This window comes from Mesoplodon densirostris, chromosome 10, assembly GCF_025265405.1.
Source record: "Mesoplodon densirostris isolate mMesDen1 chromosome 10, mMesDen1 primary haplotype, whole genome shotgun sequence".
Lineage (NCBI taxonomy): Eukaryota > Metazoa > Chordata > Mammalia > Artiodactyla > Ziphiidae > Mesoplodon > Mesoplodon densirostris.
The window spans coordinates 23,505,202-23,532,549 of record NC_082670.1 but is presented as its reverse complement, the minus strand read 5'-3'; the positions used below and the strand labels follow the sequence as shown (position 1 = coordinate 23,532,549).

The window sequence follows — 27,348 nt, the reverse complement described above, 5'->3', positions numbered from 1 at the left end:
CAGTGGGTGCCGTAGCAACGCATTTTTCTTAGGCCTAGTGTCCCATTTTCCAACCCTTTAGCCCCTCAAGTGAACAGCTGGGTATGGTGGGAACACTGTGCGATGGGAACGGGGGCACAAGTGATCATCACATAATAGCACAACTGCTCATCCCAGGTGGCTTCTGGTCCCAAGAGTGCACTGATCGGACTGGCTCAAGCCTGACCACTCCTCTGCCCACAGCAGCACCCACTGCCCCCCAGTCCTCCATAGCAATCATCTGAAATGCAGCCCAGGGGCTTCCCTGGTGGCGCGGTGGTTGGGAGTCCGCCTGCCGATTCAGGGGATACAGGTTCGTGCCCCGGTCCGGGAAGATCCCACATGCCGCGGAGCGGCTGGGCCCGTGAGCCATGGCCGCTGAGCCTGCGCGTCCGGAGCCTGTGCTCCGCAACGGGAGAGGCCACAGCGGTGAGAGGCCCGCGTACCGCAAAAAAAAAGAAATGCAGCTCAGAGACAGGATACAGCTTTATTGTGGAAAAACCCAGTTGGCACAGGTCTGAAACAGTAGCAGAATGTATAGCCCCATCTATTGACAACATATAGGGGCTGGGGCTTCGGATACATGTCTGTACTGCTCTCCCTCAGCCTCAGATGTATTTATCCCTTTCACCAACAATCATTTCCTTTCTCTGGCCCTGGGCCTGCCACTGGCCACAATGTAGACAGCTCTTGAAGGTGAAATACTGTGTAAGGGACCCTCCGGCTCCCTTCCTAGTCTACAGCTCCTACAGAGCAGTCTGGGGGCCCGCCTGCTCAGTGGAGGAGGCTTCAACTGGGGCTGTGAGGGGAACCTTGGGCATTGACTCAGGCGGCGGGCCACTTTCTTCTCGGAGGTGGCCCTGGTACAGCCGACGAAGGCGGGACAGCTCTCTCTCTGGTGGCTGTTTCCAGCTGTACCATGGGTACCAGGGGTCACCTGAAACCAGAGTGGGGGCTGGCGGAGTGGCACTCACAGCTCCATGAGAGGTACTGAAGTCAGGGTCCCGGGGTTCAACCTGGGGAATGTGGTAACTGAGGAGACCTGGGGGATTAAAAAAAAGAGAATGCCAGGGAAGGGAGGACAGGTACTTCAGATTAAGACAAATAATAAGAAAAATGACCTATAAAGGGAGGGAGGGACCAGTCAGAGCCACTGGGTACATTTATGCATGTGGTATGCTGCACAGAAGCAACTGGCCAAGGGGGCAAGTGTGGGCTGACATGCTGCCCAGGCTCTTGCCTGACAAGCTGTGCAGGCCTGTGCCAGGGCTATGAAGCTGCATCTGCCCTAACAGAGGGGTACCTTTTCCTAATTTGTGCAAAAGTGTCATGGAGCCCAGGGTCAGAAATTTATACAAAGCTCCTCCTATGATTTAGACATGGCATTAGGGCAACATTTATAAAATAAGAAGGCAGAGAAAGAGGAAGAAAAAGGGGACAGGGCAATGACAAGATAAGAGACTCAGGAGAGGAAACAAGGGACAGTGAAGTGATGAAAGAAGAGATTCTTTGGAAGAACATGGGTGCTACCTTCTCAGATAGGTGGGAGCATTTATGTCCACCCTCCAGCCCTAAGTCACCTTCCTTCTGCCTAACAAAACTGTGCTGTGCCCCTTCTCATGCTTACCATGATCCCTAGCTTTCTGGATGGCCTGGGTCAACTTCTTGTGTTGCTTCATACAGACCCCTGTGAAAAAAGGTAACTAAGAGATCATTTTATAAGTCACAGTAAATAAAGAACACAACTGCTTCTACATGGTGATAGAGGCTTAGATTTGGAAGACCTAGCTCTACCTAATGACCCCATTCCCCTGACCCCTCGGCAAGGCTCTGTTTCCCCTTCTGCCCAGTGGGAAGAACCTTCCCTTTCTCTCTGAGAACCAGGATGAAGACTTAGGAGGGTCTAGCCACTATAGAGAAGCCACTTAACAGTAAAGGTTTCAAGACAGGGAGCAGAACACAATTCAAAGGGCAAGTGTGGTTAGTTAAAGGGCTGAGTTGGACAATCCACAGAGAAAGATTCAATAAAGGAAGAATGGATTTCAGATCTGGGCAAAACGATCTGAGAAAGTAGCAAAATAGTCCCTTCAGCCTTTTACAGCCTGACTATAGAACTCTTCTTAAAACTCCTTGGGAATTCCCTGGTGGTCCAGTGGTTAGGGGCTCTGTGCTCTCACTGCCGCAAGCCCAGGTTCAATCCCTGGTTGGGAAACTAAAATCCCACAAGGCGTGCGGTGTGGCCAAAAAACCCCACAAAAAAACAAACTAAGCCAAAACAAAAACAAACTCCTTGACAAACCAAACTCCACGGTTCATGCTACCACGCCACAAAAGGGTGGATTCCGATTATTCTTTGCAAATTTATCTTGCTTTGGAGCAGGTGTTGGCAAAATGTTCTCTGTACAGGGCCATATACTGGAGGCAAGGTGGCATATGTTTTAGGCATATATTATAGTCTGTCTCAGCTCCTCAACTCTGCCACTGTAGCCTGGAAGGAGTTGTAGACAATATGAAAATAAATGAACATGACAGTGAGCCAATTTGGCCTGTGACTGTAGTTAGGGAATAGATGTAATCTTGAATTGGTGAGCTTACACCAAATTTGGGAAATCTAACTGAATTGTCAATGGAATAAAAGTAAGGTCAATTTATGAGAAAGCCTTCCGTAAAAGTGAAGAGACCCTATAGAAAGGAAACAATCAGCACCATTTACCTTTTAATAGTTCCATTTAGATAGTTTGCTTATACTGGTACTCGCCGGTATCTTTTTTCCACATATAACTGTTTTAGCATGTGAGTATCCCCATCAGGCCAAGATTTCCAAAAGGTTCCATCACATTTTTTAGGCCATTAAAAAATGTAGGAACCACCAAATAAATACCTGTTGTCTGTCTTAATAAATATAAGAAGTGCTGTAAGGAAAAGCTATTCTGGTGGTGACAGGGATGATGGGCTGACCTGTATATGGAGCATGGAAGATGATACCCGTGTGGGAGCAGACAAACTGTTCCAAGAGCTTCACATTCTGTAGGAAAAAGTGGTGGAGAAACAAGAGAGAGGGAAGGGAAGGTAGCAAGACGATTAGAGACTAAAAGTGCACAATCCCTGCATACTCACACAAATGATCTTGACCCTTCTACATCTCTCCAGGTGCTACTTCCCTTCAGGTCCTGGTTTTAGCCCCATCCCTTTACTGAACACATTCTTGCAAACTTTTTCCCTTTCCTGGCCTTCCAACCATTTCACATACACATCCTACGTTTTGTCACTGAGACTCACATAGAATTCTCTTCTGCAGAGGTTAGGTTCTAAAGTCAGCCCTTCATGCAACAAATTAGGGACAGTCTGTTGGAAAATCCCTGATATCACCCAGAAAATGTAGTACGTGTTATAATGTACATTTACAAATTATTAACTTATATAAAAGCATGGTATATGTAATGTATATGTTTACTAAAATCAATTTTAGAGATTTAATTATTAGAATGACTCCCAGCCAGTAATTAATCACAAGTGGTGAGACTCCCGAAGAAAAAGCAGGTATATCTGTGGAGTGGAATGGCAGGCAGAATCATCTGCAATCTTCAATCTGTAATCTTTCTCTCTCCCTTAGTCATGCAATTTGTTATAAACTGTATACAAATGATTATAGCCTTTTTTTGGTAACCAATTATACACAGCTGAAATTGAGAAGTATCTTCTGGACTCCTCTACAACCTCTATCAGAAGGAGCCTGAGAGCAGTCAGACACCCCCATCTGCTGACTGACTGACACTTGAATGCCCTCTGACTTCCCTGATGACCAGCCACTCAGCTTCTGCCCTAATACCTCGTAATACTGCAAGCTCGGAAGGGCACTTTTCCATTATCCTCTTAATAAGGTTTTTGAATCCTTTAAGGAACAAGTTCTGTCCTTCTCACAATGAAGGTTTTTTGAAAAAATAACTATATTATACCTTGCTTCATGTATCTGCCCTCCAGCCCCAAGTCTCAGCATGCCACCACACATCAACATGACAAAGAAATAAAGAAAATCTCAGGAAAAAACTAGTCCAATCTACTTGCTAACAACTGTGATTGATATAAATAAACCTTTGGGCATTGCCCTCACATTAGAAACAAGCATTTCTCTTGCCAATTTAGACTGTAAATTTCATAGATAAGGGATGAAACTTTTTAGTAAAACCCATAGTAGAGCGCAAAAGGCTGGAAGGAGGAATGTTTTTATATTACCAGAAAGTCAATACAAAATGGACTTTAGGGGCACCAGGATATGAAGAGCGGGGCACCTAAGGTAATCTCTTTAGCATTGCAAAAAAGGCTCCAAGTCTTTATCCTGGAGAAAAGATTCTCCTTACCCTAAAGTCAACGTGCAACTTCTGATCCCGGCAGATGGGGCAGGGATTCCCAGCAATTTTATTTCCACGCTGTAGAGAGAAGAAACTGGCAGGTGAAGCTGTTCAAAGCCCTGTCAGAAAGATTGCTGCTGGGGACTTCCCTGGTGGCGCAGTGGTTAAGAATCCGCCTGCCAATGCAGGGGTACACGGGTTCGAGCCCTGGTCTGGGAAGGTCCCACATGATGCCGAGGAACTAAGCTCGTGCACCACAACTACTAAGCCTGCGCTCTAGAGCCCGTGCTCCACAACAAGAGAAGCCACTGCAATGAGAAGTCCATGCACTGCAACAAAGAGTAGCCCCTGCTCCCTGCAACTAGGGAAAGCCCACATGCAGCAACGAAGACCCAACGCAGCCAAAAATAAAAATAAATAAATAATAAATTAAAAAAAAAAAGTGCTGCTGCCGCTGTCACTATGGCCTCCAGCCCCATTCCACATCCACGTGCCACACTCAGAAACTCACAATACATGTCTTTCGAGTCCGCTGTGGGGGTATTCCCCCTTTGTGGTTGCGACGGTAGTCAGCCCAGACAGGGCGAGAACCATAGCGGTTCTGGTATTCTGAAATGAAAGACCATACAAGTTATTCCTGGGTGGTGGTGATGGGCGGGTCTCTGTCCAGTTATTTCAGACCTCACTTGACCCTCCCCTTCCCCATTTAGTACCTTCTGAGTCCAGATATTTCCAGGGTTCATCCTTATAAGGGGAAACAGGAAGTGGAGGCAAAGAATCTTCCTCAAGGGGGGCTTTGGTGCAAAGAGTCTGGAGGGGAACCTATAAAAGGAGGGGCAGAGGCGAAATGAGACAATGAGCTCAAGGACAAAACCTGATTGGTTTGCTGCCCACGCTTCAGGGAGAAAGGGGAAGGCACGCCCACTGTGTAAATGAAATACAGCAGGAATATGCTGTATATGGGAGGTAGCATTTTGTGAGAGATTGTTTACATCAACAACGACTATCCCTACCTCCAACTGGATCTTGAAAGAAAAGGTAACATTAGAAGATAAACTAGCACAGGTGACTGGGAAGCAAATTTATTTGAAAAGACACCTCAAAAACCTGGCACGTATAAGGTATTCATGCTTTCTGGGATGAACTCTGGAGGAAACTCTGGGATGTCTACTGGAGGAAAAGGGAGAATGTCCATCTTCTTGGAATTAAGATGTGTGGCTGGAAGGGGATGCAAAGGACATGCGAGTCTCCAACTCCATCCAATCCAATCACTCAGTTGCCCAGCCTTCTAAGAAGTTGAAGGTCAACATTCCATATGGCAGAACAAACTTGAGTCCTAACGCTACCACCTCTAAAGCTACCAGGCCTGTAGTTAACTCTGTGGTGACCCCTGTCACCACTTTTCAGTCCCACTTTAGGGAGTGGCAGTTGGGCAAGCCTTCCCATCTCACCCTGCCCCACCCAGAATTTGCCCTGCCCATAACCTCCAGGGTGGTGAGTCCGTGAGGCTGGAGGGAAAACTCAATCCAAAGTTAAGTTCTCATGTATGCTTTGAGAAGAAACTGATTTAGTGAGATAAAGAGCCGAGTAACTGGTCCCAGGTCATGAGAATGTATCCTGGCTTTATTGGAAGATAGTAGGGCTGGTAGAAGTTAGTGTCCCTCAACCCAAGAACACTCCCTGGCATCGAAGATTTAGACACCACCTGTACAGTTAAGAGTTGGTTTGTGTATGGCCAAGAGATCCATTCCACCGCCTAATTATTCAGCCGACATGGAAACTTGGGAAGAGGAGGACATCCAACCCTTGCTCTTTACCCTCGACTCGAGATTAGAAAACGTGCGCTGTATTGAGGAATGAGAAGGGAAGGAGGAAGGTGGTGGAAGCAAAGCGTTGCCTTGACAGCCAAGGTAGAAGCACTCGGGAAGGCCTCCGCTCCTGGATTCCCAGAAGTGGAGCGACGACCTCGAAAAGGTACAACCAAATTTGGGGTTGTACAAAATGTGCCCCAAGGAGTTACCTGAACTCCGTAGGCACCTCTGTAGGGCGAAATGCTAGGAAGCCGCCTCAGCAACACGTTCAATATGGAGGCAGCCATCTTGACATACGCATAAAGCAGGAAAAGCGACTGCGCATGCTCCAGGAAATAGGTGCGGGTAGGGCCAAGGACGACCCCGCAGTGCGGAAGGCGGCAGCGCATCTGCGTCAGGACGGAAGCGTGAAAGGGGAGCCGTAGGGAGGGGCCAATTTCAACTGCGTCACAACCGAATTCGGCCACACAATTGCGTTTTTGCTGAACCAGCCACTACGACTCTTAGATCCCACTCTTACAGTTTGTACTTTAAGCAATTTTGAAGTCGATTTTGACCGCGATCCTCTCACTGCGCATGCGCTGGTCCGATTCTACCAACCCTTGGTGAGAAATGATCTCGACGGCGGAAGTGGTGGAAGCAGAGGAAAGGGAGGTGCTAGGCCGCTAGGTCAAGCGCACGCGTTCGGAGGCCAGGAAGGAGGCGGAAGAGGGTGCCCGGGGGAAGAGACTGAGCGAAGGATAAGGCAGGATAGCCAATCAGCTGGTGAGTTGTCTTATTGATTGCCCAATGAATTCACGCCCCGCTCACAGTCTCTCGCCGCAAGGGCGTTTCACTAGCACGTTTGGGCGCGTTGGGCGGTGTCCGGATATAAAAGACTCAGCCCGAACGGGCAGCCGCCATTCTGGGGTTCGTTTAGAGGTAAGTCTCGGCATTTTGTCGGTTGGAGGGTAAAATTTTGCTGGGACAGTTGGCCTAGGAAATGGGTTAGGCGAGGGCTCGGTTGAGAGCCGTGACTCTTTTTAAGCGGCTGTGTTCGGGATGGGACATGGAGGTGTTTGGGGACAACAAAGATTGTACTTTTGGGTGTTTAAGAGCAACCCATACTGATTATATCTTTCTCCCTTGTGTTCCTTTTATCCCAGGTTTGAATTTTCTCGGAGAAAGACGGGCCGGCCACGAGGAGAAAAGAAACAAGCCGCAGCAACATCTAAGCCCTTGAAAGGATCCTGAGAGAGGGGGGAAAGGGAAAACAGCAGCCACCAGCCCAACCACTTGTGTCTTCTGCCCCTTCCCACCTATCTTGCCCACCCCACCAGCCCACGCTGCCTGGGACTTGAAATCTGTGGCCGAAGGACCGTCACCACATAACTTCAAAAATAATCAACCACCCTCCCTTCCCAAACCCACCCAAATTCACTCATCCAGCGTTTACTTTTTTTAATCCACTCAGAACTTTTTTTCTAAGACCCCCCTCCCTACATGGAGTTGGGTGGGGGGGGAAATGAATACTGAGTTGGCCTTTATTTTTTTTAAGGAGACTTTTTGATCCAATGAGGCCCCCCAAATAATTGAGTTTTGGGTCCTGGTTGGTTGTTTTATTTTTTTTCTCCAAAATTTTAACCCCCTCCCCCCCTGAGCCCGAGGTGCTGACGTCGCAAAAAAATTGGATAGTAAGTGTCGAATTTTCAAAAACCAGCCTTGCAACAAGAAATCAACGTTTCCCTTTGTGAAACCAAAAATAATGAGAGGAAGAAATGAGACCGTAGAACAAAATAGAGAACTGGAGAAGGACCGATGCGGTCACTTAATCTCCATTAAAAAGGGCCTTTGGGTCTAAACAGTGTTCTCTCTCCCCTACCACCTGCCTCTTCCCTGCTCTGCTGCAGGCTAGGAGAGGGTGGAGGGAGGGCCCGCAAGTTAAGATTTTGATGGTTAACCCTTGGTAATCCAGCCAGTTTCCAGACTGCCAAAGCCATAAGTGTTTGCTTTTTATAAGGAGGTATGGTTACCTTCCTCTCGTTAGCAGCAGTCTTCAAAAGGGTTAATGAGCTCACATACAAAAGATGGTGGATTTTGTGGCCCAGAAGTCCCACTTCTTTGTGTGTGAGACAAGCAGGGCGCCTTTCAATTTGCCAGATTAATAAGCAATCTGTACATAAAGATTGCAGGGTAAGGAGATGGGCAGAGAGAAATAGGTGGCTATGACTTTTTAAATGATTGTTAACTCAATTTTAATGTAATTTGTTTGGGGTATATTTGTGTGGTTAATATAGGTGGCAATCTAGGAATAAAGATTGCAAGACACTTAGTTCAGGGCAAAATATAATCTTAGTGCCAATACATAACAAGATAATAGTTGGGGAGGTAAAGAATGTCTTGTAATTGTTGCAGATTGCGTAGGTTATTTAAAAGCAAAAAGTAACATTTTAATTTGATTTTTGGTGGGGGGAATACAGTTAAGTAGAGGGTGGAAAGGTTGGGGAAATGTGGAATTCAGGAGTATAATTTTAAAAGCCATTTAGTGCAATTGAATGCTAGCTTTCTAAAAGATTTGTGTCGTTAAAAGGAATTTTTTTTCTTCCCTGCTTCAATATGGCGACTTTCTTTGTCCTTTTGTCTTCCAAGCGGCGTTGCAGGTTGTGTCTTGACCCATTTTTCTCCTGTCCTCCCACCTCAACCCTATTTGTTGAGAGGGGTCCAAGTCCTCCCCCCTTTCCCTTTATAGGGAGGATGGGGGGTGTTCGACAGTAGCAGGTTGAACCTCAATTGCAAATTCAGTTCTTCCCCGCAGAAAATTGTTCTTTTTAATATTTTTAATTGCTTTTATTTTCACACTGCTCTTATTCAAAGTAGGTCAAAGATTATTCAGGATCGGGGCTGCTTTTTGGGGGTTTTGGGGTTTTTTTACTACAAGATTTTTTAATGTAAAAAGCCGCCGGCAGAGCCGGGAAAGCTTTTTAAGTTTGAGTCCTCTTCTCCGTAACAAGATGGCGTCCCTGCTTTGTTGTTTTTCTCCCCCTTTTGCCATCCAGAGCTTAGGGCCGCCCTAGAAACTTGGTCAAGGGGGAGGAGCAGCATTGAAAGGTGATGTAATCAGCTTGCTTCCTTTCTCCACCCTCTTCAAACTCCACCCCGCGCAGATGCCTTCTGGACTCTTGTGCATGCTGCTGCTAGACAGGAAAAGCCATTTTCCTTATTTTCTTTATAACCTTTTATAGCCATTATCTTAAAAGGAAAAAAGCTTATAGGAATTAGGTCTTGAAGCTGTCCGTCTCCTTGGGCAGCTCTGGTTTTTGTATTTAACGATCCCGAGTCTGTTGCTTTTATTTTCACCCTCTTTCATCACTACTGCTTGGAATTTTTCCCCGCTTCAGTTGCCAGGGGTGGAAACCAGTCAAACAGCTATACTTCAGGACTGGAAGCTTTTGAGGGGAGTGTGAGCGTGTGTGTGTCTTATCTGTGTGTTGGGGGATACTGGAGGAAGACACAAGGGCTTGTGAATGAGTAACTGGAATAGACAGCTGGGGCCTAATGACACTGAAATGTGCCGTTTCTGCTCAGGAATCAGTCCTTGGGCCTCTTGCATTTGGTCGCTTTGTATGATGAGAATCTGGGGGAGAGTGGGTACTTTAGGACTTTCTTCTAAATCGCCCTTATTCCCGCCTCTGGGTTTGGGGGTGAGCTCTCTGTGTTCAGTGCTGTATCACGTTCTCCAGTTGCTTAGCTCCTGTACATTGGTAACTAGGATGAGAAGTGAATCTTTAGGAAAGGAGGCGGCAGTTGTAAACTCAAGGCAGGGGGATTCAAGCCACGGTTTCTGGTAAGCAAAACCTTTCTGGTATTACATTTCACAACCTTCATTTCTTTTTTCCAAAGAGCCACCCTTTTTGAATTTCTTTTTCCTTCCCTTCTGAAAGAAATTCCTTAAAAACAATGGGGAAATAATGTCCTCTTCGTTTTCCAACTTGTGCAGTGCTGTAGCAATTGGTGCATGTTCGAAAGCCATGCCCTACCTGAGGGTGTCCTGTCCCTATCTTACCTTTCTTCTTCCAACTTTTTCAAAGTCAAATCTTTATCAGACTCTCCATATACTTTTCATTTTTTAAAGTCCTGCCCTGAAGTGTGAAGGTTCTAGGCAGAATTGGAAAGCCATTTTGTACAACTGTTCTGTGGTGACTTGGTGAGACTTTAGGGCTAATTTTCTACTGGGTATGGATTCTCAAACTATTACTTCTGGATTGGATGGGAGGGCCTCTTCCACATGTCCTACTGACCACAAGTTTTTTATCTTTTAAGCAGTTTGCCATGTGCCTCTGCAGCATACCTTCCTTGGGAGCTGAACATTCTACCCACTGGGGTTCCTGAGCTCTAGTGAGCAGGGGATTATAATAAAGAAGATCTGCATTAACATGGGAGATGGGAAAAAAAGGTCTTCTAGGGAAACCACATCCATCCAGAGAACGTCGGAGAACCTGATCCTTATAGTTTGTGGCCACAGTTCTATCCTGGGATCCTGTCCTATGAGGGCAGGGGTGGGGGGTTACTTTACACCCTTATTGAAAGGCAAATAAGCGTTTGGGAAGGGCATGTGCTACCAGGTTTTGGAATGATTTTGAGGGGGAGCAGCTTACTATTTGAAGAGAGGTGCGACCTTGTGAATCACCCGAGAGACATAATTCAGTCCACTCTGGAGTCAGACTAGGAAATGCCTCAATTACCTTGGAAAGGAAGGGGGGAATGTAAGCTACAAAGCACTTCATTTCCAGAAGTGCTAAGACCTCTAAGTGAAGGTTAGCTTGGACACCTTCCTCCTTTGTTAGAAGATTGTTGTGATTGTTTTTAAACTCGCCTAGAATTTTTGTCCTGAACCAATTCAGTTCGTTTCATTGGTGATGGGTGTGGAATAATTTTAGCCAAGCTAGATATTTTTCACCTTATTTATTTTGGAGGCAGGAGTTGGTGTCACTTCTGGACTTAATTTTATCTCTGGTAAGAAAATTCCCCAGTGCCTTGAGTCTGCACGTGTCTGCCGGCAACATCCTCCATAAGGAGAGCCCAGCTTTAGGACAAGGTGGAGATGATGCCAGGGGTTGCTTCCGCACCGCCACCCCGTATGTTCTGCCTTCAAGGAAATTAAAACATACCATGCCCTGGATTATTTTTGGTTTCAGAAAGCTTGCTTAAGCTTTCGTTCCAGGCTCCAGATATATTAATGACAATTGGTCACTGGCCCTCTTTCCCTGGTAAAGTCATTTGCCTTTTCTCCTGTAGGGCTGTGCCGAGAATTTAGGCTCTTCATTCCTTTCCACTTGAGTGCCTTGGAACTTCTTTCTAAACGTAATGACTTCAAAATAAGGAAATAGGTTGTAAAACACTTGGGGTCCTTAATTTTAAATGAGTGAAAACTAATCTGCCTGGAGGAAGCCGTCTTGAGAAAACCCCCTTACATTTTAAAACCAAGTGATTGGTGCTTATGAGACAAAATTTATAGTTTTGTTAATTATGTTTCCAGAATGTAAATAATAGGAAAAGTGCAGTGGAAAATGAATATTTAACATTTCTTCTGCTTTGTCTTCTAATTTTCCTTGACTGTTAATGTCTTTTATTCTTGCTTGTTGTGAATGGGAATTAAAAAGTTGTCCCTGGGTCCCATTCCAGCAGAAGGCACTGGATAGAATTTAGCTGTGTACTCACGGGTTTCTTTTCTCTCTAAAGATGGTTATTCTCTCTTGTCTGCTACCCTCTTAAACAAAGGAACATTTGAGCTCAGGTGACAGTTTTTGTTTCTGAAGGAAGTAGGGGGAGCAGGCCTGTTTACTTAACTGGTGGGTGGGTGTGCAAAAGGGGCTTTTCCAAGGTGCTGTGTATTCAACTGGGTTTGAATCTGAGGGGCCAGCTGTATTTAGGGGACATTGGTTGGAAGTGAAGTTAGTTTAATTGAAAGCTTTTGTCAAATTGCATATATTTTTTTTACTGATGATATATTTTATTACTTTGGATTCGCTCATTGCTTTTCCAGTCTCCAGCAAATGGGAAATCTATTTTATGTATCCCTTTATTGTATTCCTGTCCTTATAGTGTCTATATTTCATTTTATAGTGTCTTACTACATGGGGAAAATTCCTTTATCCCCATGTCTGTCTGTGTATAAGAATCACCACACTTAAGTGGATTTGGCCTCTGGACTTCTAATTTATCTGGTATTGGACTTGGATGTTTTTTCCTCTGACCTTAGGTTCTACCTGTCCGCGTGGAGATTCCAGGGCAGCAGCAAAGCACAGTTAACCCAGACTTGCTCACCTCTCAGTATCTCTTACCTCACCTCCTCTCCCTGTATTCAGCCCACAGGTTCTGATCTCAGGAACCAAGTTCCCCCCATGCCTCTGCCTCTTCTTGGCCTAGGTTGTTAGAACCTGTAAATGTAGAGATTTATTGACTTTTTTATTGTGAGAATTAAAAGGTTGAAAGTATTATGCTTGTTTTTCTCTTTTGGCTTGAGAACAAATAGAACAAATAGAACTAATTAACATGATTTTATAAGGAACCTGTTTTCTGCAGAAAATATAATCATCTTTGTAAAACACTGATTTTTCCCACCCTTCTGCCTGGCTCATGTGTTTCATCTCTACTAGATGCGGGATTCAGGAGGCTTTCTTCTTGCCTCCTTCCTACCCAGTGTTCGTCTTATTTCCCAAATGTCGATATTACTAAGGTGGCTTTCTTTTCTGCTTCTCAGAAGCCAATGTTTAGAGGCATTGTGGATAAAAATCCTAATCAGAACCATATTGATTCTAAATTAACTCTCTCAAACTTTGGTTCTGGCCTAGAAATTGTTTCACATGTCTCTGTCCCGTAACAGCTGTGTTCAGCTTTTAATTAACTCCTTTTCTAACCTAGTCTAAAGCAGCTACTTAAAATTTAATGGCATTTTGCCAGCTTCTAGTTTTATTTGTTCCATTCTTTTTGGCTCCATGGTTTCTAATTTCAGGCCCTCCTTGGGGATCTTGGGTGGTATTATGATTTAGGTGGGGAGTAGGAGTCAGATTTGCATCTTTGCTTTTGAAACCACAAACCAATCTTGCCCTTAACTTTGAAACAATAAAAACTCGTGCAGTGTTTGGTTAATGAGTGAGATTTTTTCAAGGCTTAGGAGGACCTGCTTGATTTTCTTTGCTCATTTGTCTCTATTTCTGGGAGCCACCCCTAACTCCCATAGGGGAGAGGTTCTGTTTTCAAGTTTTGTTTCCTTCTCTTTTCACCTACAACTTTAGACGATTGTCTCCTGGTGCAAGCAGAACATATCCTGCTACCTGTGGCGGTTGACCTTTTTTTTTTTTTTATAAGCAGGTTCTTATTAGTTATCCATTTTATACATATTGGTGTATATATGTCAATCCCAATCTCCCAAGCGGTTGACTCTTCATGGGCTAAGATAGAAAGGAGTTGACTCTTGGAAGACAGCCCAACATCCATGATTGGCCCAGTTCTTATCAAGCTATAGGTTTGGTGTTTTTTTTTTTAAGCTAGATTCATTAGCAACTAAGGGGAAACGGGACCTAATAAGCAAAAATGACTTGGAGAGTTGAGTGTTTGTTTTGGGAATGTGAATCTTAGCTCTGATACAATCTGGTGAAGTTCAGCTGTCCGAGGAAGGATGTAACTGGGAGCGAGAGGAGAGATGCTGCCCCAGTCCTCCGGTCCGATTGTCGTCCCCTTCAGTCATGTATTAACACAGTGCTTCACTTGCCAGGGCTGTTTTCTCAGTAGGGACAATGGTCTGTTGGTTTTTCTTATCTAGGTAATGGTGAGTGCAGTTGAATGTAGATTAAATAATCACTAATAATTTGTCAAACACAGAGATGGAATTTATTAGAGGGCAACTGGGGCTGTCCTTGCCACCCATTTATTCTGTGGGTTTTATCCTCTTATCTTAGAAAACCTCGATCATGGGTTCGGGTCCCATAGACCCCAAAGAGCTTCTCAAGGGCCTGGATAGCTTCCTTAACCGAGATGGGGAAGTCAAGAGTGTGGATGGGATTTCGAAGATCTTCAGGTAAGTCTGTACCCTTTGAATTCGTTGTGAGTAGAGAATATTTTGTGTTGTAATACGACTATAATTAAGGTAGATAGCAGAAAGTGTTCCCTAAGAGGAATGGGAGTCAGTGGAATAGGATTCAAATCCAATTATGTTAGAACTAGTGATAGGAAAAGATGACCCCTTGGTCCCCGGTCATTATGGCATCTGGATATTTGGAGATCCACAGTCCCAAGGGAAGGAAGGAAGCAAGCAGGGGAGTCAGGTGACAGGATTCTTAGTTCTGTTTCGGGTTGCATTCTGCATGCTCCAAATGTCATTTTCCTTCAGGGATCCTCAAGTTTTCCAGGAGAAAGAGAGTGACTAAGCCAGTCGGAAGAGATGGTAGTTGAAGGCTAGGGCTCTTCACCTGGAAGCAGAATCAAATGTGTCCTGTGGGTTAGAGAAGCAGTGACACTTACCTCCTCAGGTTGGAGACTTCAGTGCATCTCCTCCGTGTGTTCCATCCCTCTGGGTGTTTCCACATCAATCCTGATCCACCTCATCCTCCTAGGGGCCTGTGTGATCCCCCCATCCTGTAGCGAAGTCCCAAGTCATCAGGCATCTCGAGGTACTCCAGATTAGAGGCTTCTGCTCAAAGAAGAGGTGCTTTCAGGCTGCTTCATTTCTAACCTTGACTTATCTCTTACAGTCTGATGAAGGAAGCACGAAAGATGGTGAGTCGATGCACTTACTTGAACATTCTCCTGCAGACCCGTTCACCAGAAATATTGGTCAAGTAAGTGGGGACCTGGGTGGCTGGGTACTTAGAAGGCGGGGGGAGGTGAGGCACGGGGTTCCTGGGTTATTGATGGGGGACTAGGAGGGTGGGGTATACTCCCAAGACCCAGGAAGGGCATCACAGAGCCTCCTCCCTGCCTGCAGGTTTATTGATGTTGGTGGTTACAAGCTTCTTAACAATTGGCTGACATATTCAAAGACAACCAACAACATTCCCCTCTTGCAGCAAATTCTCCTGACCCTGCAGCACCTACCACTCACTGTTGACCATCTCAAGCAGGTACCTTCAGTCTTTACAATCCTGGTTCTTCCTTTTTGGTTTAGGCTAACAGATGAAAAACTCATATCAACTCTGATGTGGCTACAGTCTTGGGCCTGTGAGGTAGAATGGTAGAAAAAAATAGGAGTTTGGAATCAAGATTTGGTTCAAATTTATGTCCTTTAATAGGTGTGTGACATGGGGCACTCTATATATCTGAGCCTCAGTTTTTTCATTTGTAAAATGGAAATGGTTGAACCTACCTAACTGGGTTGTTTTAAGGAGTAAGAATACGTCTCCAAGGGCTGTGTAAGAGAGAAGGTCTATCTCAGTGTTAGTGGCTGTTAAGAGATTGTGCGTTTGTGGGAGTGGTTAGCTCTGAATGGGCTGCTTTTCCTTCTGGCACTTACCATCCTGCTGCTCCTTTCCTTTCGTAGAACAACACAGCCAAACTGGTGAAGCAGCTGAGCAAGTCAAGTGAGGATGAAGGTAGGGGCCAGTCCTTTCCTCTGTGTGCTGGGCCTTCTTCCGTTACTTCCACTCAGTTACCTTCATTTCTTAAGATCTCTTGGTGTAAAAGCCATACACTTAAAATTCTTTGGGGGAAATAGTGTCATCCTAGAATGTCTCGTCATCGTTTACTTGTGTTTCTCTAAATATCACTAAATAGAGCATATTCTGGGACCCTCAATGTCTATTTTCCTAACAACAGGTATGCTCATTCTACCAATAAACACCCTGCTGTGGGGCATGGGCAGAATCCTGACTGCTGGAGTATATCAGAGCTTTGACAGCAACAGATTCTTTCCTTTGCTAAGACAAAGGGTTTTGCAGCTCCTGGCGAGGGCCATACAGCTCTGGCTTGAAGACAGAGCCTGGCGCCAGAAAGTCACAGGCTTTTCTTTAGAGGAGAAAAGGGTTTATATCCAAGAGTTAACCCAAAAGTTTTACACCCAAGGCATAAACCAGTGAGCACAAGACACTGGTTTCCCGCAAGTGAGCAGCATTGTAGCAGAGCTGATCCCCGCTCTTTGTCTATGGGGAATGGTATGCTAGGTCCCTTTGGAAAGTTTAGCTAGAGGAGAAAACACTGGGAACATTTTCCAGGATAAAGGATCACGATTTTGTTTTAACTCACAGTATTGTTTAAGTGAAAAACATTCCCTAGCTTTCCGTTATTTTAGTTGTATGTATTCTGTTTTTAGGTCCTTTTATATAATGAGCACTTCACTGTTTTTCTGACATCTCAGAGTAGCTTTGTAGGATAAACTAACACAGAAGATCCCATTAAATCATTGCCTATCTTTTGTTTCTTCACTGAGGTATATTGGTCCTTGTTCCATCTGGCTTAATTGTGTTGCCGTCTTTGAGTATAGGTTTAATTATTATTCTGTGCTTCCTTTAGATACTGAAATTTGTACATTCCTTATTGACTGTAGTTAAGTGTTACTGGACCATAGTATCGATTGCTTCAAAGAGGTTTCAGGATATTCCCCCACTGGGCACTGGGGTTCATATTGCATTAGGTATAGGAGTTGGCAGTTGTGTGACTGTTTTAAAAAGTTAAGTTTTAATATTCTACAACAATTTCATTATTAAATCAGCCCATAGTGGAAATGTTGGCAAGAAGAGAGGTCCCGTAGATAGGAGATATTATTTGCCAAGTACAGAAGGAAAGAGCTACAAATGCATTTTTCCATATATTTAGAAATAAATTCTGTTTTTTATCTTTAAATTCTCTGACCATCTTTTTTCTCTAGATAAACTCTCCTTCCTTCATCCTAAATCGGTTTGTTTTTAAGCTCTTTTTTCACTCTTGTAACACTTAATTGATTCTTTTAAGGGCTGTCATCACTAGTGACACTCTAGGAAAGAAAGTTTCCCTAGAAAATCTTTTTTTTTTACGAGGATCTAAATCTGCCTCCTTGAAATTTTTTAAATCTGGTAGCCCTTTGGATACTTGAGCCCCTCTGCCTTTCTCCTTATTTTATTGTAATAAGTGGTTAGGGGAAGAGCATAGGCACTAGGTTCATTCTGCCATCTTCTAGTTTTGTGACTTTAATCTCCATGCTTCTGTGTCTATAAAGGGAGATTAAAAATGTTCAGGTTGTAATAACAATTACATGAGATGTATGCAAAGCAACTAGTGTAGTTTTTACAACATACTTTAATAAATGTTTCTTCTTTTTGCTCCCCCCCCCCCCCGCCACTGGTGTTATAATGGCATCAGGATTGAAAGTTATCTGAATAGAGGAAAATTCCATGATTCAGTGTATCTTACATTATTTAGGCATTTCCCCTTTCTCTCACCTGCAGAGCTCCGGAAATTGGCCTCAGTCCTTGTCAGCGACTGGATGGCAGTGATCCGCTCCCAGAGCAGTACCCAGCCTGCTGGTAAGCTCCTTGGCCCTTTATCCCTGTATTTCTTTCTTTCCCACTGGGATATGGCCTTCCGTGCCTCTAACCTGCTTTTTACCTCTGACTGACAGTCTTTCTCTTTATCTAAATAAAATCCTTTTCTGCTCTATTTTTCCACAACAGAGAAAGATAAGAAGAAACGGAAAGAAGAGGGAAAGAGTCGAACCACCCCTCCTGAGCGACCGTTGACTGAGGTGAAGGCTGAGACTCGGGCCGAGGAGGCCCCGGAGAAGAAGAGGGAGAAGCCCAAGTCCCTCCGAACCACGGCGCCCAGTCACGCCAAGTTCCGCTCTACTGGTAAGGCTGCCGTCTGGCCTCTGGAGGGTCTGTGGGTAGGTGCACAGCCCGGGCCTTAATGGTGGAAGAGTTGGACTTAATGGTACGGTAAATCTGGAGAGAGGGAAGATTAGTGGGTGGAGCATTGTGGGAGTTTATAGGGCTTGATGAAGGTTAAGGGAGGAAGAGTCAGGAGAGTGTGGAGTGAGTCCAGCCCCAACACCATGTCTTCTCCACCAGGACTAGAGCTGGAGACCCCGTCTTTGGTGCCTGTGAAGAAGAATGCCAGTGCAGTGGTGGTTTCTGACAAGTACAACCTTAAACCCATCCCCCTCAAGCGTCAGAGGTATGGACCACCTTCTTGGTTTTTGAATGGGCTGAGTCTGTGGACGTGAGGGGAGAAGAGGGGGCGAGTCAGGTGTTGTTGACCAGTCCCTTTCTAACAGTTCCATAGCTGCCGCAGGAGATGCTGTGCCCCCTGCAGAGAAGAAATACAAGCCACTCAACACAACACCCAATGCCACCAAAGAGATCAAAGTGAAGATCATCCCGCCACAGCGTGAGTCTAAAGGGGGGGGATGTGCTTTGGATTGAGAGCAAACTCTTTTCATGGAAATGAAGGGTTTTCCTCCATTTTCATCTGGTTTCTTGGTGTCCTTTAATGTTTACACCCCTGGAACTCCCTTCATACGAGTCCTTCATAGGATTGCTTAGGAGTGATTTTAGAGATGAAGTAGGGAGGCGTGCTGTTCAGTGACTGGTGGGTGCGCTCCCAGCTGTCACAGTCATGGGGGCTGGCTTTGTCAATTACCTGAGCTCTGATTCCTATCCAAAGCCACGCTTGCCTGCCTTTAAAAGAAAGATAGAATAATGACAAGAATTTCTTGTGTAAATCCTCCTACATATGCTTCCTGGTCACCTTGAGCTTATTGTGTCCAAAGTTGAGGCAGGGTCTCTATTGGCCAATTTTCTGCCCAGATTGTGTCTATAGGAATAGGATTATTAAGGAGGTCTGATGATTCCATTTTATGCTCTTTTCTTTTGTAGCTATGGAGGGCCTGGGCTTTCTGGATGCGCTCAATTCAGCCCCTGTTCCAGGCATCAAAATTAAGAAGAAGAAGAAGGTGCTGTCACCCACAGCTGCCAAGGTATGGGTGCTGCGCAGTGGGCGCCAGTGACCAGGTAGAAAAGGTACAGGTGAAGGAAGGGCCCGGCAGCCAGGATGCTTGGGGAGGACAAGAGGAGTTGTATCTCAGACGAAGACTGGTGGCAAAGCACTGTTAGAGACAGAGTCTTCCTTTATAGGAACCGTTAGGTGATCCTGCTAAGGCCCCTGGACTAATTGCCTTGCCTTGACCTTGCCTTTCCTATCAGCTCATTAACTTCTTTTTCTTTCACAATAGCCAAGCCCATTTGAAGGGAAACCGAGCACAGAACCGAGCACAGCCAAACCTTCTTCCCCAGAGCCAGCACCTCCTTCTGAGGCTATGGACACAGAACGTCCAGGGACCCCAGTTCCCCCTGTTGAAGTCCCAGAGCTCATGGATACTGGTAAGTCTAGAAACTGGTTCAGGTTTCAGGGTTTTCTGGAAGGAAGGATCTGCTCTGAAACTACTTCTGTTTACAGCCTCTTTGGAGCCAGGAGCTCTGGATGCAAAGCCAGTGGAGAGTCCCGGAGATCCTAGCCAGCTGACCCGGAAAGGCAGGAAGAGGAAAGCTGTGACCTGGCCTGAGGAGGGCAAACTGAGAGAGTATTTCTATTTTGAACTGGATGAAACTGAACGAGGTTAGAGATCCAGTTTCCTCTGTAGTAGGTGGGGTATAGAGAGTTTAAAAAGGACTTGGTTGGGCTTACTTTCCCTCTTGCTTTTTTTCTCCTTGGCAATAGTGAATGTGAATAAGATCAAGGACTTTGGCGAGGCAGCTAAGCGAGAGATACTGTCAGACCGACACGCGTTTGAGACGGCCCGGCGTCTGAGCCACGACAACATGGAGGAGAAGGTGCCCTGGGTGTGCCCCCGGCCCCTGGTGCTGCCCTCGCCTCTTGTCACCCCTGGAAGCAACAGCCAGGAGCGGTACATCCAGGCTGAGCGGGAGAAGGGGATCCTTCAGGAGCTCTTCCTGAACAAGGAAAGGTAAGCAGAATGGGGTTCACCTCCTGAGGTATTGAGCCCTTGAGGGGAACGTGCCCTGGGGTAATTAGAAGGGGGGTGGGGGTTAAGAAGAAAATCAAGAGCTTGAATAAATAATTTTTGACTGTCACTCTTTTTTTTTTTTTTTCCTATCGCTTGCTGCATTCCTGACAGTCCTCACGAGCCTGATCCTGAGCCCTATGAGCCTATCCCCCCAAAACTCATCCCCCTAGATGAGGTGAGTTTTGTGGTGATGGAGGTTGTGATTGACATTAATGCGTCTTTCATGTGAGACTGTTTCTTTATTCTTTGTTGGTCCTGACTGTTCTGTCCGTTCAGGAATGTTCCATGGATGAGACCCCGTATGTTGAGACCCTGGAGCCTGGGGGAACCGGTGGCTCACCCGATGGGGCGGGCGGTTCCAAGTTGCCTCCTGTTCTGGCCAATCTTATGGGAAGCATGGGTGCCGGGAAGAGCCCCCAGGGTCCTGGAGGAGGAGGCATCAATGTGCAGGAGATCCTCACCTCCATCATGGTACGAGCCTCCCTTTTCTTCCCCACTGGCTCCATTTCTCCTTACTCCCATTCTGCTCACCTGCCCGCTTGCTTTCTCCTCGGGCTCTCCCTTCTCTGTCGGGTGTTACCCTTATTCTCTGTTGACCTTGTCCCTTAATGACCTTGCCTCACAGGGTAGCCCTAACAGTCATCCCTCAGAGGAACTGCTGAAGCAACCGGACTATTCAGACAAGATCAAGCAGATGCTGGGTAATCCTCAGGGCCAGCCCCGGGGCCTGGACGAGGAGGCCTGCAGTGGAATTGGGGGAGCAGGGGTATTGCCACTAGGCGGTAAGACATGGTGGGGAAGACTGGACAGAGAGAGCAGTGCTCTGCCAGGTTGGTTTGAGGGGCTCAGCTGGGCACACCTAAGCAGGAAGACGTCATGCCGCTCTTCTAGAATCATCTTGCTGACTGCTTCATGCCTTTTTCATTAACAGTGCCTCATGGACTCTTAGGCCCTGGTCCCATAGCCAATGGTTTCCCACCGGGAGGCCCTGGGGGCCCCAAGGGCATGCAGCACTTCCCCCCTGGGCCTGGCGGACCTATGCCAGGTAGGTGGTGAATGAGAGGTCGGAATGGGCTTGTCTGCTTGATTTTGGCCTGGTAACAGTACAGGGTTGACCAAAGCCGGGGGTTGGTTTGGGTTGGGAGATGGCGGTCCCTGGGTGCAACAGGTAGCTGATACTGTCTCTCTCCCTTTTTTTTCCCCCAACAGGTCCCCATGGGGGCCCTGGGGGCCCTGGTGGGCCAGTGGGTCCACGTCTCCTGGGTCCCCCACCCCCTCCCCGGGGGGGTGATCCCTTCTGGGATGGCCCAGGTGACCCCATGCGGGGTGGCCCGATGCGTGGGGGACCAGGTCCGGGGCCATACCATAGAGGCCGTGGTGGCCGAGGCGGGAGTGAACCACCTCCTCCTCCTCCTCCATTCCGAGGGGCCAGAGGAGGTCGCTCTGGAGGAGGACCTCCAAATGGACGAGGGGGCCCTGGTGGGGGCATGGTCGGAGGTGGTGGGCATCGTCCCCATGAAGGCCCTGGTGGAGGCATGAGCAGTGGCAGCGGACATCGTCCCCATGAAGGCCCTGGCAGTGGCATGGGCGGTGGGCATCGCCCCCACGAAGGCCCTGGCGGTGGCATGGGTGGTGGCAGTGGCCATCGTCCTCATGAAGGCCCTGGTGGAGGAATGGGTGCTGGTGGTGGACATCGGCCCCACGAAGGCCCTGGACATGGGGGGCCCCATGGCCACCGGCCTCATGATGGCCCTGGTCACCGAGGCCACGACCATCGAGGGCCACCCCCTCACGAGCACCGTGGCCATGACGGCCCTGGCCATGGCGGAGGGGGCCACCGAGGGCATGATGGAGGCCACAGCCATGGAGGAGGTGAGGATGCTCCCTGTCCCCCATATGGCTCTTGCTGTCCCATTACAACTTTCTGGGGAACGTCACTACCCCGGGTCTGCCAGGCAGAACATGAGGTCACCCCGTTCCCAGTTCCCAGCATGCATGGCAGTTCCTTCCTTTAGCCCTTCCCCCAGGTCTCCAAGATTAGGTCTCTCTGAAAGACAGTTCTCAGGATGCCTTGGATGGGTGGGATGAGGGTGGCATTGACCTCTTGGCCATTTCCTAACTATTCCACCATCATTCCCACAGACATGTCAAATCGCCCTGTTTGTCGACATTTCATGATGAAGGGTAACTGCCGCTATGAGAACAACTGTGCCTTCTACCACCCGGGTGTCAATGGCCCCCCCCTGCCCTAGGGACCACCTGCCCGCCCCGCCCACACTCCTGTGGACTGCAGCCTTGCTCCTTCCACCCTTTTATGGCTTCTGTGAGGCCCATTTTCCCCTTTCCCCAGCTGATGAGGAGCCGGCCCCCTCAGTGCCCACCTGCCTGGGTTCCTGGGGGTTTTCTGATCACTGGTGCACATTGATGTACATATTTTCCTCCAGTATGGGGAGGAGAGAGACTGGACACATTCTGTACCCTGGACTGCTGAAGAGGAGACCCGGTTGGCTTCACTTTTTGAGATTTGCCCTTTATGCCAAGCGCCTCTCCGGTATTACCCTTTATGCCTGAGAACCTAAAGCTGGTTATCCTGGAGAACACCTCTACTCTCCTCTTGTGGGTCCTCCACATGCACACAGAACTCTGACACGGGATCAGCTGCACTTATGAAATCATCCCCGCCAAATTCATGCTTCCTCGTGGGGTGGGGAGATGGTGAAAGGGGTATTGTGTATCCCACTGCACTGAGAGGACTCAAATCAGGCTGGATTTGAGTTCTGGAACACATCATCCCCACCCCTCCCCTGACACAGGCTTTACATTGAGTCCTTACTCAAGTAAGACGTTGCAATCTTCCGTGAACACCCAAGTTTGCATCATGGGTATGCTAGGTTCAATGATGGCAAATTCACATCGGCATCCGGTGAAAAGTTTTAGCTGGCATAGGTGAGGCCACTGGTGGTGGTCCACCCTTGCCTGCAGCTCATTCTGGAAATTAAAACACTTCAGTGAGACCAGCTTTTCAACTGAAGCCCGGTGTGCTGGGCATGCCAGTCACACTACATGCACTGCCTCTGGGAGTTAGCGTGCTCCTGGCCCCCATCTGGAACCTTGTGGGTGTGAGGCCTCCAGCTCCCTTGTCCTGTCAGCCACCTCTGAGTCCCCACCAGGTGCCTTCCTGGGTGGATTCGATAAGATGACCTGCCCTCTCCCAGCCCTCTCCTTCACCTGTCTCAGCATCAGTTGTTTTCTATGAAAACAGTGGATTGGTTGGGTTTTGTGCAGGGTCTTGGGTTAGAGCCACAATGGATTTGAGGATGAGTATTTTCTTTTTTCTTTTGGTTTTGTATATTTTGTACATTAATAATAAACAGTGGAAAGAGAAGTATTTAATCCCTGGTGTGCCTGGACTGTTTAAAAAGAAAAAAGCCATTATCAGCTGTTGAAAGTTCATTAATACAAACCTTTGTGGAATGTGGTTTTCAATCCTTTGTTGGTGTTAAGTGAAATACTAATGGAGTACTTTGAATATAAAACGCCATAGCTGGGGAAGGCAGAGCTCACAGATCACCTGAGCTGCAGAAGGTGCAGGCACATCCATTCTAGCTGATCCTAACAGCCCTGTGGAGTAGCTTAGGGAAGGGATTTACGTGAGGGTGGGCAGAAGGGAGGAGTAGGGAAGAGTGGCTGAAAAAGGAAAAATCCAAAAGCAGTTTCTGGGGAAGGAAGGAAAAATAGGTGGATCCTGCTTGTCCCCCCAAAAAGGGGCTCTGCAGGGTAGAGAGAAATAGGCTTGCTGCTAGAAGATGCAGGATCAAGATAATTTTTAGACCTTAAGGACAGGTATTGAGGGCCTAGTTGGTGGAACAAGATTCCCAGGGGTGGAAATTCCCTGGTGATCCAGTGGTTAGGACTCAGCACTTTCACTGCTGGGGCCTGGGTTTGATCCTTAGTTGGGGAACTAAGGTCCTGCAAGCTGTGCAGCATGGCCAAAAAAGTGTATTTAAAAAAAAGAAAGAGGGCTTCCCTGGTGGCGTAGTGGTTGGGAGTCCGCCTGCTGATGCAGGGGACACGGGTTCGTGCCCCAGTCTGGGAAGATCCCACATGCCGCGGAGCGGCTGGGCCTGTGAGCCATGGCCGCTGAGGCTGTGTGTCCGGAGACTGTGCTCCGCAACGGGAGAGGCCACAACAGTGAGAGGCCCGCGTACCCGCCAAAAAAAAAAAAAAAAAAAAAGAAAGATTCCTGGGGAGACAGGAGGTTTTGGAGTCCAGAACATGGAGGGAGAAGGATTAACTTTAAATAGGAAGCTATGCTATTCTCGTAATCAGAAATTAGGAGATTACATTTTGGGAGAGGGAAAGGGAGGGTAGGGATATTGGGGTATAGGTTGAGAATGGTGGTTTCCAAACTTGCAGCGTTCATCAGAATCATCTGAAGGGCCTTTAAAAGAGATTGGGGGTGGGGTTCAGCAAATTTTCTGATTCAGCAGGTCTGGGATGAATTCCGAGATTTTGCATATCTAACAAGTTCCCAGGTGTTGCTGACTGCTGATCTGGAAAACACTGAAAAGACAGGGCCCTAAAACACGTTTCTTGGCTGTTGTTTCCAGGATTGGCCACAAGAGGGGAGCAACTTCCTAAACCTCACAGGCCCCACCTACACTTAGGTCAGTGGTGCTAATTTTATCTTCCCTTTTGCCCCTTCTCTGGAAAGAGGGTGTTCAGTCAGCCTACTGTTGTTCTTCACTCGGAGAGGTCCTGAAAAGATGTAATCTAAGGGCCAAGCTAAGAGGTGAAATACCAACGAAGTCCACAACTCAAGTGAAAAAAAGTTAAAAATTCTTTAACTTGGGCTTCCCTGGTGGCGCAGTGGTTAAGAATCCACCTGCCAATGCTAGGGGACACAGGTTCAAGCCCTGGTCTGGGAAGATCCCACATGCCGCGGAGCAACTAAGCCCATGCACCACAACTATGGAGCCTGTGCTCTAGAGCCCGCGAGCCACAACTACTGAGCCTGTGCGCTTAGAGCCCAGGCTCTGCAATGACAAGCCACCACGATGAGAAGCCTGCGCACTGCAATGAAGAGTAGCCCCCGCTCGCCACAACTAGAGAAAGCCTGTGCGCAGCAATGAGGACGCAACGCAGCCAAAAATAATTTTTTAAAAAATTCTTGTGTTTCTTTCTTTCTGGTTCCATCTACTGCCTGCTTCTCACCTTCTTCCCTCCACCTCCTGCAACAGGCCACAAGAACCTTTACAGAGAGCTTAATTTTTTCTATTTTAATTTAAAAATGAGTTCAGTCATTTTCTTTCAAATTCTCCATGAAAATCCAAATTACCTGTTACAACGATTTTCCTTTTTTTAATTTTTTTTTTAGGCAGGGAGACAATTTGAGCATCTCATCCATTTCACTGTACCCACTGACCCATTTCTGTTTCTTCACCAAGCCTTGCAAGCACACCTCTCCCGACCGCTTCTGTTGGTCTCTTCTTCCTTATTCCATTTCCACCCCCACCCCTAAATAACCTATTAACTTTTGACTTCTCTGCCAACTCTTCCCCAAGCACACCAGTGCAATCTCCAATTCTGAATCACCATTATTCTATTTCTCCCATTCCTGCTCCCAGGCAGTAAACATAACGTTGAAAAACCATGAAATCCTACCATCTTGGCCCAGTACAAATTACTAGCACTGACTCAACATTCACTGCTGCCTGGCAAGTCCTAACTCCTCTCCCTTCTCTGGCACCAAATCTCCTGAGAAAGTGAGCCCCATCCTATGTGAGCACCATTTCCCCTTCTCTTCACCTGAAAATATGAGTCTACATTATCTCCTTTCCTTTCTTAGAGGAAGGAGGATATCTCCTCCTGCTCGCCTCTCCTGGCATCTCCTCTCCCTGTCTCCCTCCCACCCACCACTCTTCACCTAGCAGCCAGAGCAATTTTGTGAAAATGAAAACCAGGTCAATTCACACTCCTGCGTACACACTGCCTTCTATTACTCCTAGAACCATATCCCAACTCCCTATCAACGTTAATAAGACCCCATGTGTCCTGGCCACTGCTCAAGCTCTAAGCTCAAGCCATGTTCCTGACCAAGTCAAGCTCTTTCCAGCTTCTGAGCCTCTGCACATTCTGGTGCCTTCCTGAAGGCTCTTTCTCACCCATCTAGTTGGTTCCTTCTCCACCTACAGGCCTTGGTTTTAATTAATGTCACTTCCTCTGAGAAGTCTTCCCTAATCACTCAAGCTAAAGGTGATCCCTACCCTTTCTCTCCTAACACCATGTTTCCTGTGACATACTCCAAAGGCACCACTGAGCTCCTACCTTTGCACTTCTAACAAACTCCAGGTGATGCCGCTGCCACTGGTCTAGGACACTCTGAGAACCACTGCCCTAGAACAGCCACCAGTTCAAGCGTCTCAGCTGCTGCACCAGCACCGGCAGCACAAGGGCAACTTCTCACATCCCCAGGCCTCCTCTGAGTTGTGTACGGCCACAGGGCTCCTTCCTGACTTTCATCTTTCCCGCTGTAGTGCTGACAGTCTTCCCTAAAACGTCTCACATGTTCCTAAAACACAGTCCTGCCTTGGCTCTCGTGCCCCTCAAGGACTCATCCTTTTGTCATCCTGTCCATATTCTACAGATGAGGGAGGACGCCCAGGGCACTGGCATCAGAAAACTAGGGCCCCCATCCCAGGAAACTCTCCTTTCCAGGCTGGGTGACCATGGGCACGTCAGCGTCTCTGAGTCTGCTTCCTCATTAGGAAGGTGTGGAGAAGAGTAAGTAATCTTTAAAACACTTCTACGGTGCTCATTATGAACCACATTAGTGCATGATTTGTACGTGATAAAGACTGTCATGAATAAAAATATTTAATTGTTAACTAAATTCCATTTTTCAGGCTTTGGGTTACCCACATACTGTACTACTGTGTAAATGTGTAATTTTTTTCCTTTCGAGTTCCATTTCTATGCTGCTCTTTTTGAAAAAGTGGCATTCTTTTGCCCATATTTAAAGTGCATTATTATAGTATATATATTGAGGAAAGAAATAAAACTTGTGCCCATGGATGGAAGCTATTTTGGAGCATCTGAAGTATTTGTAGTGAAATCAGCGATCAAACACTTAAAATGCAAAATGTTGGTGTTCATTTTATAAACAACATTCCCAGCTATTTTGTATAACATCTCATCTAGACTA

General features: G+C 46.9%; 2 protein-coding genes across 6 annotated transcripts; one reads left to right on the top strand and one right to left on the bottom strand.

The window, feature by feature from the left end:
* Window positions 1-486: 486 nt before the first annotated feature.
* Window positions 487-6,536, bottom strand: MRPS18B (mitochondrial ribosomal protein S18B). The gene is made up of 7 exons (XM_060109523.1): window positions 6,388-6,536; window positions 5,081-5,189; window positions 4,879-4,976; window positions 4,377-4,445; window positions 2,977-3,043; window positions 1,646-1,705; window positions 487-1,060 (listed from the first exon to the last, which is right to left on the bottom strand). Exons 1-7 carry the CDS (start codon window positions 6,463-6,465, stop codon window positions 765-767), a joined length of 777 nt encoding a protein of 258 aa, XP_059965506.1. The 5' UTR covers window positions 6,466-6,536; the 3' UTR covers window positions 487-764.
* PPP1R10 (protein phosphatase 1 regulatory subunit 10) lies at window positions 6,485-23,537 on the top strand. 5 transcript variants are annotated; one of them, XM_060109518.1, is made up of 20 exons: window positions 6,485-6,943; window positions 7,324-7,851; window positions 14,116-14,234; window positions 14,908-14,994; window positions 15,141-15,276; window positions 15,693-15,744; window positions 17,572-17,649; window positions 17,797-17,970; window positions 18,190-18,295; window positions 18,396-18,508; window positions 18,997-19,097; window positions 19,353-19,500; window positions 19,577-19,735; window positions 19,838-20,084; window positions 20,256-20,319; window positions 20,421-20,615; window positions 20,770-20,845; window positions 21,076-21,189; window positions 21,354-22,016; window positions 22,287-23,537. In XM_060109518.1, the coding sequence occupies exons 3-20, from the start codon at window positions 14,128-14,130 to the stop codon at window positions 22,394-22,396; spliced, it is 2,730 nt and encodes a 909-aa protein (XP_059965501.1). In that variant the 5' UTR covers window positions 6,485-6,943; window positions 7,324-7,851; window positions 14,116-14,127; the 3' UTR covers window positions 22,397-23,537. The 5 variants fall into 5 exon arrangements, with proteins under 5 accessions (XP_059965501.1, XP_059965502.1, XP_059965503.1 ...); XM_060109519.1 differs by lacking the exon at window positions 6,485-6,943 and adding an exon at window positions 7,043-7,099; XM_060109521.1 differs by lacking the exons at window positions 6,485-6,943; window positions 7,324-7,851 and adding exons at window positions 14,547-14,685; window positions 14,770-14,826 and having other exon boundaries at window positions 14,168-14,234.
* The last annotated feature ends 3,811 nt before the right edge of the window (window positions 23,538-27,348 follow it).

What these genes read in the sequence shown, in the direction of transcription:
- MRPS18B (XM_060109523.1), bottom strand. Translation starts at nt 6,465, where the DNA reads ATGGCTGCCTCCATATTGAACGTGTTGCTGAGGCGGCTTCCTAGCATT. An exon ending in GAGGTGCCTACGGAGTTCAG is followed by an intron (nt 5,190 to 6,387) that starts GTAACTCCTTGG and finishes CTCCTTTTATAG; the next exon opens with GTTCCCCTCCAGACTCTTTG. An exon ending in AGTTGCACGTTGACTTTAGG is followed by an intron (nt 3,044 to 4,376) that starts GTAAGGAGAATC and finishes TTTTTCCTACAG; the next exon opens with AATGTGAAGCTCTTGGAACA.
- PPP1R10 (XM_060109518.1), top strand. Translation starts at nt 14,128, where the DNA reads ATGGGTTCGGGTCCCATAGACCCCAAAGAGCTTCTCAAGGGCCTGGAT. An exon ending in CGCCAAGTTCCGCTCTACTG is followed by an intron (nt 17,971 to 18,189) that starts GTAAGGCTGCCG and finishes CTTCTCCACCAG; the next exon opens with GACTAGAGCTGGAGACCCCG. An exon ending in AGGCCACAGCCATGGAGGAG is followed by an intron (nt 22,017 to 22,286) that starts GTGAGGATGCTC and finishes TCATTCCCACAG; the next exon opens with ACATGTCAAATCGCCCTGTT.